At 41.9% G+C, this 15181-nt stretch overlaps 1 protein-coding gene across 1 annotated transcript; it reads right to left on the reverse strand.

Annotated features, from left to right (window-relative positions):
- Positions 1-3194: 3194 nt before the first annotated feature.
- On the reverse strand, positions 3195-4200 carry LOC135150403 (uncharacterized). Its single transcript, XM_064086690.1, has 2 exons — positions 3748-4200; positions 3195-3704 (listed from the first exon to the last, which is right to left on the reverse strand). Exons 1-2 carry the CDS (start codon positions 4198-4200, stop codon positions 3195-3197), a joined length of 963 nt encoding a protein of 320 aa, XP_063942760.1.
- Between the last annotated feature and the right edge of the window lie 10981 nt (positions 4201-15181).

The following is a 15181-nucleotide window of genomic DNA, read 5'->3' on the forward strand; positions in this document are numbered from 1 at the left end:
CGGGACTCAATTCTATTTTTCTTGGAATTTTCATGATTGACTCCAACTTTCTAGAATTTTTTCGGAGTTGTTTTAGTAAAATCGGACGTCCGGGTCAATTTGGGACATTTTGGGGAGCCCAAGACGACCTTGGGGCTCACCCAAGTCGAATCAGGGTGTTGTGGGGCGCCCAGGTCGATTCTGGGGAACCCAGGTTGATCGTGGGCCGCTCTTTGGACGTTCCGGGTGCTCGTAGGCCCTCTTGGGGTGCTCATGAAGCGCACCTCGAGCGCTCTCGGGCGTTGCGCGCCTCTTGGCATCCAAGTTGATTGTGGAGCTCACCCAAGTCGATTTAGGATGCCTTGGGTACCCAGGTCGATCATGGCGAGCTCTTCGGGTGCTCTCAGGCGCTCCTGGGGCGTTCTTGGCGCTCCTTGGGCGCTCATCGGGCGCTCTAGAGCGTGGGGTGTTTTTTAACACCCAAGTTAATTTTCGACCTCACCCAAGTCAATTTAGGGCGTCTTAGGTGCCCAGGTCGACGCTGGTGAGGTCCTCAGGCGCACCTCGGGCGCTCTTGGCATACCTGGGGCGCTCTCGAGCGTTGGGTGTTTTTAAACACCCAAGTTAATTTTAGACCTCACCCAGGTCGATTTAGGGCGTCTTAGGTGCCCAGGTCGATGCTGGTGAGGTCCTCAGGCGCACCTCGGGCGCTCTTGGCGCTCCTGGGGCGCTCCTCGGGCGCTTCTACGGCGTTCTCGAGCGTTAAGTGTTTTTGAACACCCAAGTTAATTTTCGACCTCACCCAAGTCGATTTAGGGCATCTTAGGTGCCCAGGTCGATGCTGGTGAGGTCCTCAGGCGCACCTCGGGCGCTCTTGGCGCTCCTAGGGCGCTTCTCGGGCGCTTCTTGGGCGCTCTCGAGCGTTAGGTGTTTTTTAACACCCAAGTTAATTTTCAACCTCACCCAGGTCGATTTAGGGCGTCTTAGGTGCCTAGGTCGACGCTGGTGAGGTCCTCAGGCGCACCTCGGGCGCTCTTGGCGCTCCTGGGGCGCTTCTAGGGCGCTCTCGAGCGTTGGGTGTTTTCTAACACCCAAGTTCACTTTCGACCTCACCCAGGTCGATTTAGGGCATTTTAGGTGCTCAGGTCGACCATGGTGAGGTCTTCAGGCGCTCCTCGGGCTCTTTTGGCGCTCATGGGGCGCTAATAGGGCCTTCTCAGGGCGCTTCTTGGGCGCTCTCGGGCGTTGGCTGTTTTTTAACACCCAAGTTGATTGTCGACCTCACCCAGGTTGATTTAGGGCGTTTTAGGTGCCAGGTCGACCATGGTGAGGTCCTCGGGTGTTCTTGGAGCTCCAGGGCGCTCATAGGGCGCTTCTAGGGCGCTCTCGAGCGTTGAGTGTTTTTTGACACTCAAGTTCATTGTCGACCTCACCCAGGTTGATTTAGGGCGTCTTGAGTGCCCAGGTTGACCATGGTGGGGTCCTCAGGCGCCTCTCGGGCGTTGTTGGCGCTTCCTCGGGCGCTCTTGGCGGTCCTGGGGCGCCCATAGGGCGCTCTCTGGGCGCTTCTTGGGCGCTCTCTGGCGTTTCTTGGGCGCTCTCGGGCGTTGGGTGTTTTTTGACACTGAAGTTCATTGTCGACCTCACCCAGGTCGATTTAGGGCGTCTTGGGTGCCTAGGTCAACCATGGTGAGGTCCTCTGGCGCTCCTCGGGCGTTCTTGGAGCTCCTGGGGCGCTCCCACGGCGCTTCTAGGGCGCTCTCGAGCGTTGAGTGTTTTTTGACACTCAAGTTCATTGTCGACCTCACCCAGGTCGATTTAGGGCGTCTTGAGTGCCCAGGTCGACCATGGTGAGGTCCTCAAGCGCCTCTCGGGCGTTCTTGGCGCTTCCTCAGGCGCTCTTGGCGGTCCTGGGGCGCCCATAGGGCGTTCTTAGGGCTTTTCTTGTTTGATTATGATAGACCTAGTTCAGGTTGATTTAAGAGTTTAGAAGGCTTTTAAAGCCGAGACTCGCTGTGTCGAGTTAGCTTATTGTCTAATCGAGACTAGTCTTTTATTTGTTAAGTCAAACAATAATCACTCAGGCATATCATAGGCCAAGGGGCCCTTTCTAGGCTAATTCTATAATGGGGTTGTACTAGGCCTTCTCAGGCTAAAGCTGAGGGCCATAGAAAGACCGTAGAACCCCTGTTTCGAGTTGATTAATTCGTTGTAGATAAACAAATACTCAAGGAAAACATTGAAACATTAGATAGGGAACAATCCTCGAGAAATTTTATTGCAACTATAGTAGAAGAGATAAATAACTGAAATAAACTAAGTTTAAAACTAAATGGCAGTGGTCTATCAGACCTTATTCAATGGTTATCTACTTACTAAGACAATCAAACATAATAAATCTTCAAGTTGGTGGCGTGCCAACTCCTTTGAACCTGGACTCCATCCAGGGTCTAAAACTTGTATGAGTCGCGATTAGTGACACCGCTGCTTTGGCTCCATAAGCTAACTGAAAGACTTCAAATCTTGAGTCTCCACAGACTTTTAGGTTCTTGATTCTCAGAGTTCTAGCTAGTCCAAGGCACGCCAATAAGGCTTCACATTCAGCCTCGTTTTTTGTGGCCAGGAAATCTAGCTTTGTAGAAAACTCAATGATGAACCCATCAGGGGTTTGGAGCACAAGCCCTGCACCATTTGTTTTTGAAACATCGTCAAAAAGCTCATTAGGTTTCTCCTCTTCTTTGGGTTCCACTACCCTACTCTCCTGCCCCCCGACTTCCTGGTTGTCAATGGTGCATTTAACTAGGAAATCAGCCAGAGCTTGAGTTTTGATTGACACCCGTGGCTTGTATCGAATGTCGAAATTTTCGAGCTCTACTGCCCACTTAATCAATCTTCTACTAGCCTCGGGCTATGCATTATGATCCTAAGGGGTTGGTCTGTCAAGACTTCAATCTTGTTTGTCCTCAGGACTTTGAAAGCCTCTCTCAGGTGCTCAAGGTGATCAGCTTTCTTCAAGCGCTTCACTAGCATATCATTGACATAGACCTCCATGGTCTTCTCATTTAGATGCTTAAACATCTTATTAGCTAGGCGCCAATACGTGGCTCTTGCATTCTTAAGATCAAACGCCATAACCTTTTCTGGTTTATCTCGATACAAGGAGATGGGAACCAATTCCTTAATTGATGGAACCTGCCCCCCGACTCCCCCGGGTTTCAAGGCTGCAACATAGAAGAGGATTCTATTCCGTTGAAACCATAGATCGGCATGTTGGACGGTGTCAACTGTGAATCAGCATACCCCATCTTTTGATAAGCATCATAGAAGAGGATGTCTACAGAAGCTCCATTATCAACAAGAACTCTCTTAATAGATGAGTTTCCAATAACGGGAGTTATGACCAACGGGTCGTCATGGGGGAACTTCACCCCTTCTAGATCAGAATAATCAAAGGTTAACGGAATCTCGGTCTTGGCCCTCTTCGGGGGTTCTCCAACGATACACATCATTTCACGAGCATAAGCTTTTCGTGAGTTACTAGACAAGCCTGCTGCAGTCGGTCCTCCAGAGATCATATTGATCACGGGCCCTCGAGGCTCGGTTCTCCTATCATGATCATCATTGTCCCTATCGTGACTATCATTGTCACGGGGATTCCTATTTGTGTCCCTAGTATATCTGGACAACTTGCCTTTCCGGATCAAAAACTCAATCTCATTCTTCAACTGCCGACAATCATCGGTCTTATGTCCCGTATCCTTATGGAACCTGCAATACAAGTCCTTGTTTCTTTTTCTCGGGGTCAGTCCTAATTGGCTTCGGCCATCGAACTCCTCCCTCTTTCTCAATTTCCATCAGAATCTGACTCCTGGGGGAATTCAGCCTTGCATACTCAGTGAACCTCGGTCCTGATTGCTTCTTGGTGGGTGACTTTTCACCATCTTCCCTTTTCAAATACTTGTTATCAGCATCATATTCAGTATCGTTCCCACGCTTCTTAGAGTCCTTGGTTGATCCCTGGTTATTCTGGGATTTTCTCATGCTTTCCTCTGCCTTAATATACTTCCCGGCTCTCTCTTGGAGCTCATTCATGTTGTTAGGGGCCCTCTTGGCTAGTGAGCGGCGGAAATTATCATCCGTGGTTCCTTGTTGAAGGGCGATCATCGCTACCTTTTGGTCCAAATCCGGGACTTTGAGCGCCTCCTTGGTGAACCTATTCATATAGTCTCGAGGGGATTCGTTCCTGCCTTGGTGAAGGTTCATCAACGAGGCTGAACTCCTAGCGTGGGTCTTACTCCCAATAAACTGGCCTATGAAAGCTCGGCTCAAATCTCCAAATGAGGATATAGAGTTAGGGGGTAGTCGGCTATACCAGTGTTGTGCCATCCCGCTCAAGGTTTGGGGAAAGGCTCGACACTTGATGGCCTCCGTGACTGGTTGCAACAGCAATGCGTTCATGAAGGTTCGTACATGATTCGCGGGGTCACCCGTTCCATCATATGCCTTAATAGTGGGCAATTTGAACTTCCGAGAAATCCTTGCTGCCATGATCTCCTCGGTGAATTGGGGGATCGGGTTATCTGGATCACTAGCAGCCAACAAGTGAATTCTATTGATACCTGAGTTCTGAGGGTTTTCAGTTTGTTGCCGAGGTTCGGGAGGTGGCTGCCTAGTCTGGTGTGCCGCCCTGTCTCTTTTCAACTGAGCTATCTCCTGTTCATAAGATCGAATCCTGGCTTCGTACTCCTGGTCCGTGGGTCGACGGGACTCAGGGTTGTTCTGCCTAGTGTTGTGCTGGGAGCCTCGGCTCTGATTTCCATCTCTCCTTCTTCGTGGGGGAATATCATAGTCCCTCTCTGAATCTTCAGAAGAGTCGTCCGTATAAACTACATACTCATCTGTTGGTCCTCTTGTGGTCGTCACAACGGTTGAGTAATGAGTCGCATGATCAGTGGCTGTGGCCACAACATTAGTCATAGGGCGCAGCGTGCCAAAAATCATAGGAATCGAGGTTTGAGCAGCGGTGGTTGTGCCACTGCTAGTAAGGGTCAACGTGACTGGTGGCGTGGTGGTGACGGGATTCGAGGTTCCAGCGGTGACCTCAGACAAGGGTGGATCCTGGGTTGCGGTGTTGTCTCCGTTTGAAGGAGCATGAATTTCTGAGCGTAATCTGGTGGATACCATGGTTGTTGTCTTTTTCCCACAGACGGCGCCAAATGTTATGGATCAAAAATTGAGGGGTGAGCTTCGTGCTTTTTGACTGATCTCGCGAGTCGGAACTCAGACGGGTCCTCACGAGGTGCCTACGTATCTTCAACGGGGTGAAGAATCAAGTCAAAAAACGTAGTTCTATTTTGGAGGGGTAGAGCCCTTTATATTGATGTCTCAGGGTTAGAGACTAATTAGAAGTAGGATCCCTGGTGTTAGAGTCCTAGTAGAAATAGGTATTTGAGTCAGAGATAGGATAGGACTGATCCTTGATCCTTATCTTGAGTTGCTGGAGGTTATCTAGGACTCAAGATAGTTATCCACAAAATTCAGAGTTCTTGTAGGACTCTCGGAGTCTTGGACTCATCAGTTAGATTCCTAATAGGACTAGGATTCGAGTTCTGGGCATTGGCCGGGCTGGGGGCTCGAGCCTTGAGATTGGGCAGCCCATGTTTCCCAAACGTGGATGCCCAACGGGCTTTTTATAACCTCAATCTGTTAGCTACGAATTTTGGGTGATAAACCCAGACCTCGGGCCTTTATTCTCGGGCCTTTAATCAGACCTGGGCTCAAAACAACCCAATAATTTTTAGGGCCAATTTCAGAGCCATATCAACTGTTATTTAGACAATGCAAACAATAAGTTAGATTGTAGAAGGGGGTTTGAATACAATTCACAAAAATTTTAACAAAGTCTTGCTTAACATATTATATTCAAACTACAAGAGATCATTAAAACTAAAACAGAAATTTAAAGAACAAGGATCTTAAAAATTTCAGGTGGATTGTTTAATCCACCTGAGAGATTTTTATATTAAGAACCTTCCAAGTAAAAATACTTGGCTGCTTACAAAAGAATGAAGAGCAGAAGCTTACAATTTCTTGCTTACTATCACCACTGCTTTGCTCTTCAGTTATTGGTGTTTGGATACTTTGAAATATAAATTACAAAGTGAATATATACTACTACAAACAAAACTAGTCTGTAAAAGTATTTTCCTACTCAATTTCTAGCTATTACAAATATAGAATTTCTGGGACTTGATAGAGCATTTGGCAGCTTGAAATTCTTGTTTCTTTGCAAGAAACGATAGGCTTCGAGGTTCTCAATATTTGACTAAACTGCTTTTGGTTTAGCTTCCAAAACTGGTGCAGCATCCGTCACATCAACCCATGTTCTCTTTGTCTTTTACTTGACCTGTAGCCGTCAATTGCTAACTGTCAATTGCTAATATTATTGATTGATAATATTCTTGAACTATCAATTGATATGTATTCTGAATTAGTGATTGATGCCTTCCTGGAATTATCGATTGATGATGTTGATGTAGCGATTGATAAGCTCTCTCAATTAGCCATTGATACTTCATGACTAGCGATCGATCTTCACTTCACTTGGATAGATTACATGACTTCACATATTTACAATTATGTCACCCTATCTATACATCCATTGATAGATCAACTGCTAATCTAAAAGTATTCATTACAATACATCAATTGCTAAGATGCTCCAGCTTTGTTACAGTACCTCATCATCCGTTGATGGGTTAATCTGATCAAATGATACTGCCTTAGCATGATATCAATGGATCAGCTACATGCAATTTTATTCCAAGTGAAAATAAAATACTTTGTATCATCAAGCATCACATATTCCTAACAATCTCCCCCTATTTATATCTGTAGGAATTTCACATATAAATTTGAGGTGCTTGATGATTACAAAACACACAATAAAGAAAACAGATATCTTTGAATTAAGAAGAGAATTAAATTACTGAAGGATTAGAGTTTTACAAAGGTTGGATTTTTGCTCCTCTAGACTGAGCAGATGTTCATGATTGGTTTTTCTTTTGTCTGGCCAGTTTCTTGTTTATCTCCCTTTGTAAGTCTTCAATGAATTTGGCTTCTTCTGTGATCTTGGTATCTAGCTTTTTCTGCATAGCCCTCAAGATATCCACATCTGCATTTCTTGCATGATCCTTCAGCCTAAAGAATCTCTTAATGCCTTGATCATCTCTGAAGGTCATTAATCTTGAGGGTTAAATGTGAATGCAGCTGCCAGTATCAGGAAGAGACAACCTTAAAGGAAAATCAAAAGCTTCATTCCATTTCTTTCTTATATCTTCAATCTTTTTGAGAATTTCACTTCTGATTCCTAGAGCAAATGATGTCCTGTTGTCTAGCTTCATGTACACAGATTTCAGAGTGTTGTAGTCTTGATCCAAGATCCTTTCAAGTGGCCATGCAATCTTTGCTTGTGCAATGTAGTGGAACTCCAGCCTTTATGGATATCTTTTAGTCCTGGTCAAGGCCTTTACAGATTTTAATTCATCTAGGAACAACTCAATTGGAGGTTGTTCACTAATATGAAATGCATAAACATAAGTAGATTTGGGGACCTTGACAATTTCTGGCACAGGAGGAACTACCACTTCTCTTGTTGGAAATTTGACCTGAACAGGTCCAACTGGATCATTCCTTTTTGGATTTCCACTTTTCTTCTTGATCTTTTTAGGCATGTGTTTGGTATTCCTTCCAGTTCTGTTTTCTTTTTGGCCTCAAAGAATCTGCCAGTTCATCTTCTTTTGTCACAAATATATTTGGAAAGTTCATAGATGAGAGATCAAATTCTACTGGCTCTTCTTTGAGTTCTTCTGGATTGAAGAGAATTTCAGGCTGAGCTTTAGAGGTAGGAGGAGGTGGATTTTGTTCTTGAACTTTGACAACATCATCTTGAGGATCCACAGTCAAGTTTGACATTATGTTTTTCACACCTGCCCAAGTCTTCTTCTTTGGCTTCTTCTTCTTTTTCTCCAGGTTTTTCCTGGCTTCATCCAAAATTTGTTGTTGAATAGCAATGTTGGATTCATCATCGTCCAGACCAAATAGCTCCACATCATTGGAACTGAGCAACAATTCTTTCAATATTTTCATCATCATTTACAGAGGGGCCTCTGATTCTTTCCTGTTCTTCTTTCACCTTAGCATACAAGGGGTGTTCACGAGGCACACAGATAGTTTCATTGTTCCTTGTAATGTAGGCAAACTTAGATCTCCAAAAGAGTCTTGATCTAGTTTGCCAACAATTAGCTTTGACTTTACAGGCTTCCCTTCTACAAGATCTTTTGCTTCTTTCTCAGCTCTCTCCTTCTCAGCTTTTTCTCTTTCTTTCTTTTCTTCCTCAGTGTCATCCCACTTCTTGACAAATTTACCCATGTGGATGGCAAGACCAAGCAATTTTGATTTTTCAGATTTTGGCATGGGGAAATCTTCAACAAACCTGTTCTTGCCATGTGGCTTCTGTGGAGATGGAGAGTGATTTATACAAGGCCAGAATTCATTAACTGGAGAAGGCTCACCTTGACATCTGATGCTCTTGACTTGAATAGTCTTTATCTTCTTCTTTGGTGGCTGTTTCTTCTTTTTAGCTGGAGTGGCCTTTGATTTTGGGACTAGAGCAAGTTGCTCCCCTTTTGTTGGTGGCTCCCCCTCAGTTGTAGGCACTTGTTCTGTAGAGACTGGAGGAAGAATTGTAGAGTTTGCAGGATTGATTGATGATGAGATACTTGTGTTGACTACAGTAGAGGTAGCAAGTGCAGTTGTAGATGGAGTAGAAGTTTGAGCATTTGCAGTAGGAGTAAAAGTTGTGGTTGTGGAAGTTAGAGCATTTGAGCTTCTTGTAGACTTCTCCCCCTTTTTGTGATCATCAAGCAAATCAGGGATGGAAATTTTCTGAGCTTGTAGGAGAGTGAGAAGTATCTTCAGTTGATTATTTTGATTAATGAGCATTTGATTGAGCTGACGTTCAACATCAGAAAATCTCTTGTCTAGAGCATCAATTGAGGCAGAGATGGGGGATTCTTGATGAAGTCTAGATCTGATCTTGGCCATGGTGTCATAAGAAATTCTGGCCTCTAGATTCTTCTTGTTATCATCCTTGACATCAGAAACGGCATTGTGAAGATCAGAAATCTCTTGTCTGAGTTAAGTAAGATGAGATTTGTGAAGCCTCAAGTTGTCTTTCACAAACATAGAGAGAGTTTTCTTGATGGGATCTTCATCTGCTTCCCACTCCATAGCTCTCTTGTACAGCCTTAAGATTTTCATCTTTGTGTCAACCAAAGTTGAAATTTTGGCTGAACACCCAATCTGGCATCTCTGAAGGACTAGCTACTTCATCCTTTTCATCATCATCCTCATCATCAAGGGGGTTATCATACTTTGAGTCACCCTGAGTAGAGAGCATGCCCTTAGGAACAACAGCATGTGCAAGTTGTGATCTTTCCAATGCTTCAGATGTGTGAAGCAACCCCAAAGTCTCCCCTGCTTGGACATTGGATAGACCAGCCATAACTTGATAGGCTGGTATAGGGTGTGCAAATTGAGAAGCATCGAAGTGGTCCACAGCAAGTTCCATCCTTATGTGTCCAGTACCTGCAATTCTCTCATGATCTCTCTTTTCTTGCATCAGGGTTTCACCCTGGCTCACCACACACTCACCTTCACCTTCTAAGGTGGTACCCACAAACTCTCTTTTTGCCTGGGAGGTAGAAATTCCCAGCCCCTCACTCTCATGCTCTCCTTTTGCCTGCTCAGAAGGCAGCCACTCCTCTAACTCAACATCTCTCAAACCTAAAAGTGCAGTAACAATGATGAGTTCCTCACTAGCAGCTCTTGTGATAGCAAGATGATCCAATTGAGTGTCAACTGCTAGTGGAATCTCTTATATCAATGGATGAGAAATAGCCATTGATGCTATGTTGTCACTCATCAATGGCTGACTGCTGTTAAGCACATCCGTTGACAGAACTGCACTTATCGATCGATGAGGGATATCGATCGATGATGTAGGTAGATTAGCAGTTGATGTTTTTGTAGAGACAACTAGAGAATCTGTGAAGAGTGATGGCCTTGGTATTTCCACAAATTCACTAGTTCTCTTGGAAATGATAGACTGATGACCCAACAAATCTTGTGAAAGATGATCCTCAGTTTCGGAAATTGGCTTCTCCAAGTGCAGAGTTAGAGAATTTGGGGTGAGGAAGTTGTATAGTAAATCAACTTCCTCCATATGGAGATCTGAGCTTGGAAAGAGTGTTTCAAATTGAAGGGGCTGTGACTCCACATTTGATAGAGCCACATCAAACTGAATTTGAGAAGTATTTTGTATTGTCATAAAATCTGTTATTTTGGACTGTACTATAGTGTGTGCACCAAGTGCCCTTTTCTTGGGTCTTCTAGAGAAGGTTTTGGGTGGTCTTTGGTCTGTGTCCCTTCCCTTTTTGTTCTGTGCTCTTGGAGGAGAGGTATTTTCAATAGTGGCATCTTTTTGGGAAGATGTCACCAGAGATGTCTGTATATCCATATTAATCATCACATCTTTTTGGGAAGATGTGGGATGGCTTGGCTGGTTAGCACTCACCTCTCCCTCCTTGTTCTGGGGACTTCTTTGATGTTCACCCCTCCCCCTCACCACTAACCTCCTTCACACTCCCCTCAGATTGTAAAGTACTTATTACAACTGGTGCCTTTTGAGAGACACTAGAGGTGAGTTTCTTAGACTTGGATTTTGTTAATTTCTTTGGTTTGGCAGCTTGGGTAGGAAGTTGGAAGTGTTCAACTTCCATTGCCGCACTAGAAGTAGAAGAAACTTGAGGGTTGGAAGAAGTAACAAGAATAGAGGATGCCTGCATATATGAGTGATGGTAATGACAAGGGTACTTGGTCATTTGCAAGAATCCTCATCAGATCACCACACACTCTTTTGCTTTGCACCCAGCAATCTAGCTTGTTGTCTGGATGTGCAATTACTAAGTTCTTGATAAGATGATTAGCATTAATCATCAAAAACCTAGCAAAATAGATATTCTTGGACCGTCCTTCATGAGGACCCAACTTAGCAACAATTTCAAATAAAACCAATTCACGAATATTAAAGTAATCATCAGTTAATAACATGTGAAATATGGTTTGCATAGACATGATAAAGGCATCATAGTTAGACACTTTACCAAAGAAAACTTTAATAAAAGAATCACACAGAAAACTCCACTCCTTGCGCATATGGCGCCTAAGAATCTGTCCTAAGTTAGACAGATCACCATTATAGTGTATATCCCTACGCATACTAAGGATTTTACTATCGTTAGGCACCCTATCAGTTGAGTTCCTAGGCAAATTAAGAGCAGCCCTAACAACTTCACCATTAATAACATAATCCTCATTATTAATCCTAACAGTTAAAGTTTTAGAGTCAGAGTTGTACCTAGCAGAAGTCCACATCTGCTCAACAATCTCACAGTAGATTGTTGGAGCATGAAGCATAGCGTAGTAGCACTTACATTCCTTGATGTAATCCATCATGGTGTGAAAGGCTTCGGTCTTTTTCGCCTCTTTATCCACATATGCAACGTGGTTGTTCTGCTTGTAAATGAACCCAGTAGAACTAGTGATTTTGACTACAGGCGCCATTGATGAGAAAGCTTGAAGAGAGATTAGGGCTCGAGAGAGTTTTGTAGAAGAGAGAGAGAGTTAAGATTTTGCAAATGCAGATGAGAAATGAAATAAATTAAAGGCAAACTATTTATACTCTCAGTAAAAATAAATGAAGTAACCGTTCAAAAAGTAGCCAAGCGTCATCAATCGATATACATATACATATGTATGTATATATCGATCGATAAATTATTGGATATTGGCGATTGATATTTTAATATATCAATGGCTAAGAAGAGGGAAAGAAAATAGTCATCGATGTATCAAGGTTACTCTCATTTATCCAGTGATATGTAACACATTATCAATTGCTAAAATAGCGATCGATAGTGGCTATTTTGACGTAGACAAAATTGAATTCCATTTGTCACATATCACACGCTGCATAAAAATATAAATGAATAACTAGAGAAATTGAACATACCAAGTTCACTTACTAATCTTGAGAATCACTACTAGAAAAACAGGATTAGACATCACAGATTAGACATCGGTTAAAAAAACCACCGATGTTAAAGGCAAACTAAAGGCAAACTATTTATACTCTCAGTAAAAATAAATGAAGTAACCGTTCAAAAAGTAGCCAAGCGTCATCAATCGATATACATATACATATGTATGTATATATCGATCGATAAATTATTGGATATTGGCGATTGATATTTTAATATATCAATGGCTAAGAAGAGGGAAAGAAAATAGTCATCGATGTATCAAGGTTACTCTCATTTATCCAGTGATATGTAACACATTATCAATTGCTAAAATAGCGATCGATAGTGGCTATTTTGACGTAGACAAAATTGAATTCCATTTGTCACATATCACACGCTGCATAAAAATATAAATGAATAACTAGAGAAATTGAACATACCAAGTTCACTTACTAATCTTGAGAATCACTACTAGAAAAACAGGATTAGACATCACAGATTAGACATCGGTTAAAAAAACCACCGATGTTAAAACCCTTTTTTACATCGAAATTTTAAAAACCGATGTCTATTAAAAAACTGGACATCATCTCAGTGTAAAACCGATGTCTAAAACATGTTTTTAAAAAATTGGCCGCGCTTCCCCGCTGATGTTCCCCACTTAGCCAAATTTTTCACAAACAAAAACATCCCGCTTTTAAAACCCCCGCTTAGTTGATGTGTTGTCTGAACAAGACATCAACACCTGTCTTTAAACATAAAATTAAAAGGAAAAAGACATAAAACTAATCAAACTACCTAAATTAAATAATTTGTGCAAAATAGATTCTCTCTCCCCGTTCTTCCCCCTTTCTCAGCGAGCGAACCCTAGCTTCCAATTGGGCCGATTTCATCCTCAAATTTGTGCGCTAAAGGTTGATTTCACCCTCAAATTTGTTCTTCCCCCTTTGTATGTTCGATTACAATACTCATTTGTTCTTCCCCCTTTTTCAACAGATCGAGTTCAGTTCGAGTGTGGAGTGTGGAGTTCAGTTCGAGTGTGGAGTTTGGAGTCTGTGGGGTTTGGAGTTCGAGCTTGGAGTCTCTATTCAAGTCTGTTCAAGCTCTGTTCGAGTTGGAGGAGGTAATTTCTTATTTATTACTTGAGTTCGAGTGTGGAGTTTGGAGTCTGTGGGGTTGTATGTGTATGTATATATGTATTTCAGTGTGTGTTTTTGGGAAATGAGATAGTTTGTAGTTGTGGTTTTGGTTCTCTGTGTATGTTTATATATATTTGTATGTTTATATGTATTTGTATGTTTATATGTATTTGTATGTTTGTAGTTGCTTGTCATAAACTGATTGGAGTATCTGTGAATGTTTATATGTATTTGTATGTTTATATGTATTTGTATGTTTATATGTAGTTGTATGTGTAGTAGCATGTATTTGTATGTTAAAGGGCTTGACAAGGCTGTTTGTTCTGGCTAGTTTCACAAGCATATAAAAAGAAATAAGTGGTGTGCAGTGGATGAGAGCTGAGAGAGTGCGGAGTATTAAATATTGGGTGTGAGAACTCCAGAGTTGCTAAACAAGGAGAATATAAATAAGGAGGACATGGGGTTTGATGATTAGATTTTACATTAACACATTTAAGTAGAATTTATATTCGTATCTTCTTTAATAAAGACTGTGATTTACTTTAATTGAACTCTAAAAAGCTAATGCTCCCAAATCACCAAGGCCAGCCCATTATCTCTTCATATCCTTGTCTCTACACAGTGACACTACTAGAAAAACAGGAGTGGTTTTGTATATTGAATTAGCTAGCTAGTGTCCAAACAGGAGTGGTTTCTCTGTTTTGTGCACCTGCCTTGAATGGGGCCTGGCCTATGTTTATGTTTGTGCTCATATGATATGATATATATATATATATATATATATATATATATATATATATATATATATATGTTCTATTATGTTATGTTTTTCTTATTAACTAGGCTGTTTTGATAATAAGTAGGCACACTCACAACCCATCTGTCATTTTAGATAGAAAATTTTAGCAAGTTATTTGACAAGTAATTTGACAATGAGGTAGTACTTTGGGGATAACATGGACAAGTCATGGATTGCGAAAGATAGGGATTCACTAGAATATGAAATGGGGGTCGAGCAGTTTTTGATATTTGCTGAGGAGAACTCTTGTGACCCCAAAAAAATCCCCTGTCCTTGTTCACGTTGTGTCAACTTCAAGAAATATCCCGTAAAGATTATCAGGGGTCATTTGTACGAATTTTATTCTAATTTTATTTTTAAACAGGGATGTCCCAAACAACCTGGTGGGATTGAATGTGGCTATGTAGTTATGCGCTACATGAGAGAAATTATAATGGACCATGAACTGTCATTTTTAAAGAAGGTATTTACATTCCTTAGATTTTGTAATTGTCATATATATATATATGTGCAGTTGGATAATTTATAATTTTATTGTTTTACATTTCAGTGGGCTCTTAAGACGCGTAAGCTGATTTGTTCGGAAGCCGAGCTTGATGAGGTCCGGTTTGAGGCTCTTAGCCATATTGAATCATTCATGTAGTTGCAATGACTTTAGGAGTAATCTGACTTTAGGTTTCGTTTAGAAGTCTACTGCTGACTTTGGGAGTATAATGTGTAGTTAATGGCAATGCAGACTTGTGAATTGAAGTACTACTAGTATTGGTTGTGTTGTGGATAATTTGAATTAGTTGGCATCAGTACTAGTATTGCTTGTTGGTGAATTATGTAATTAGTTGGTGGATTAATGCAAATATGTTTGGTAATTGGTGATATTGTTGCTTGGGAAATTTGATTGTTGATTTGTTTTGAGATTTTAATTTTACATTTGGGCATGTTATATAAGCAGGTGGAACATGGACTAAAAAATATGAAATGACATCACTTCTTTGAAAAACTGATATCTAAACTACAGAAAGACAATGGATTTAAAAGTAACCTGATGTAAAAAAACACTATAGACATCAACCGATATAAAGAGATGATGTAAAAGAAAACTATAGACATCAACTGAAATAAAG

This window comes from Daucus carota, chromosome 2 (genome assembly GCF_001625215.2).
Source record: "Daucus carota subsp. sativus chromosome 2, DH1 v3.0, whole genome shotgun sequence".
Taxonomy (NCBI): Eukaryota; Viridiplantae; Streptophyta; class Magnoliopsida; order Apiales; family Apiaceae; genus Daucus; species Daucus carota.

Coding starts and splice junctions, on each gene's coding strand:
- LOC135150403 (XM_064086690.1), bottom strand. CDS start 4,200: ATGAATAGGTTCACCAAGGAGGCGCTCAAAGTCCCGGATTTGGACCAA. Junction 3,705..3,747: donor AACAAGGACTTGTATTGCAG/GTTCCATAAGGA, acceptor GATTGTCGGCAG/TTGAAGAATGAGATTGAGTT.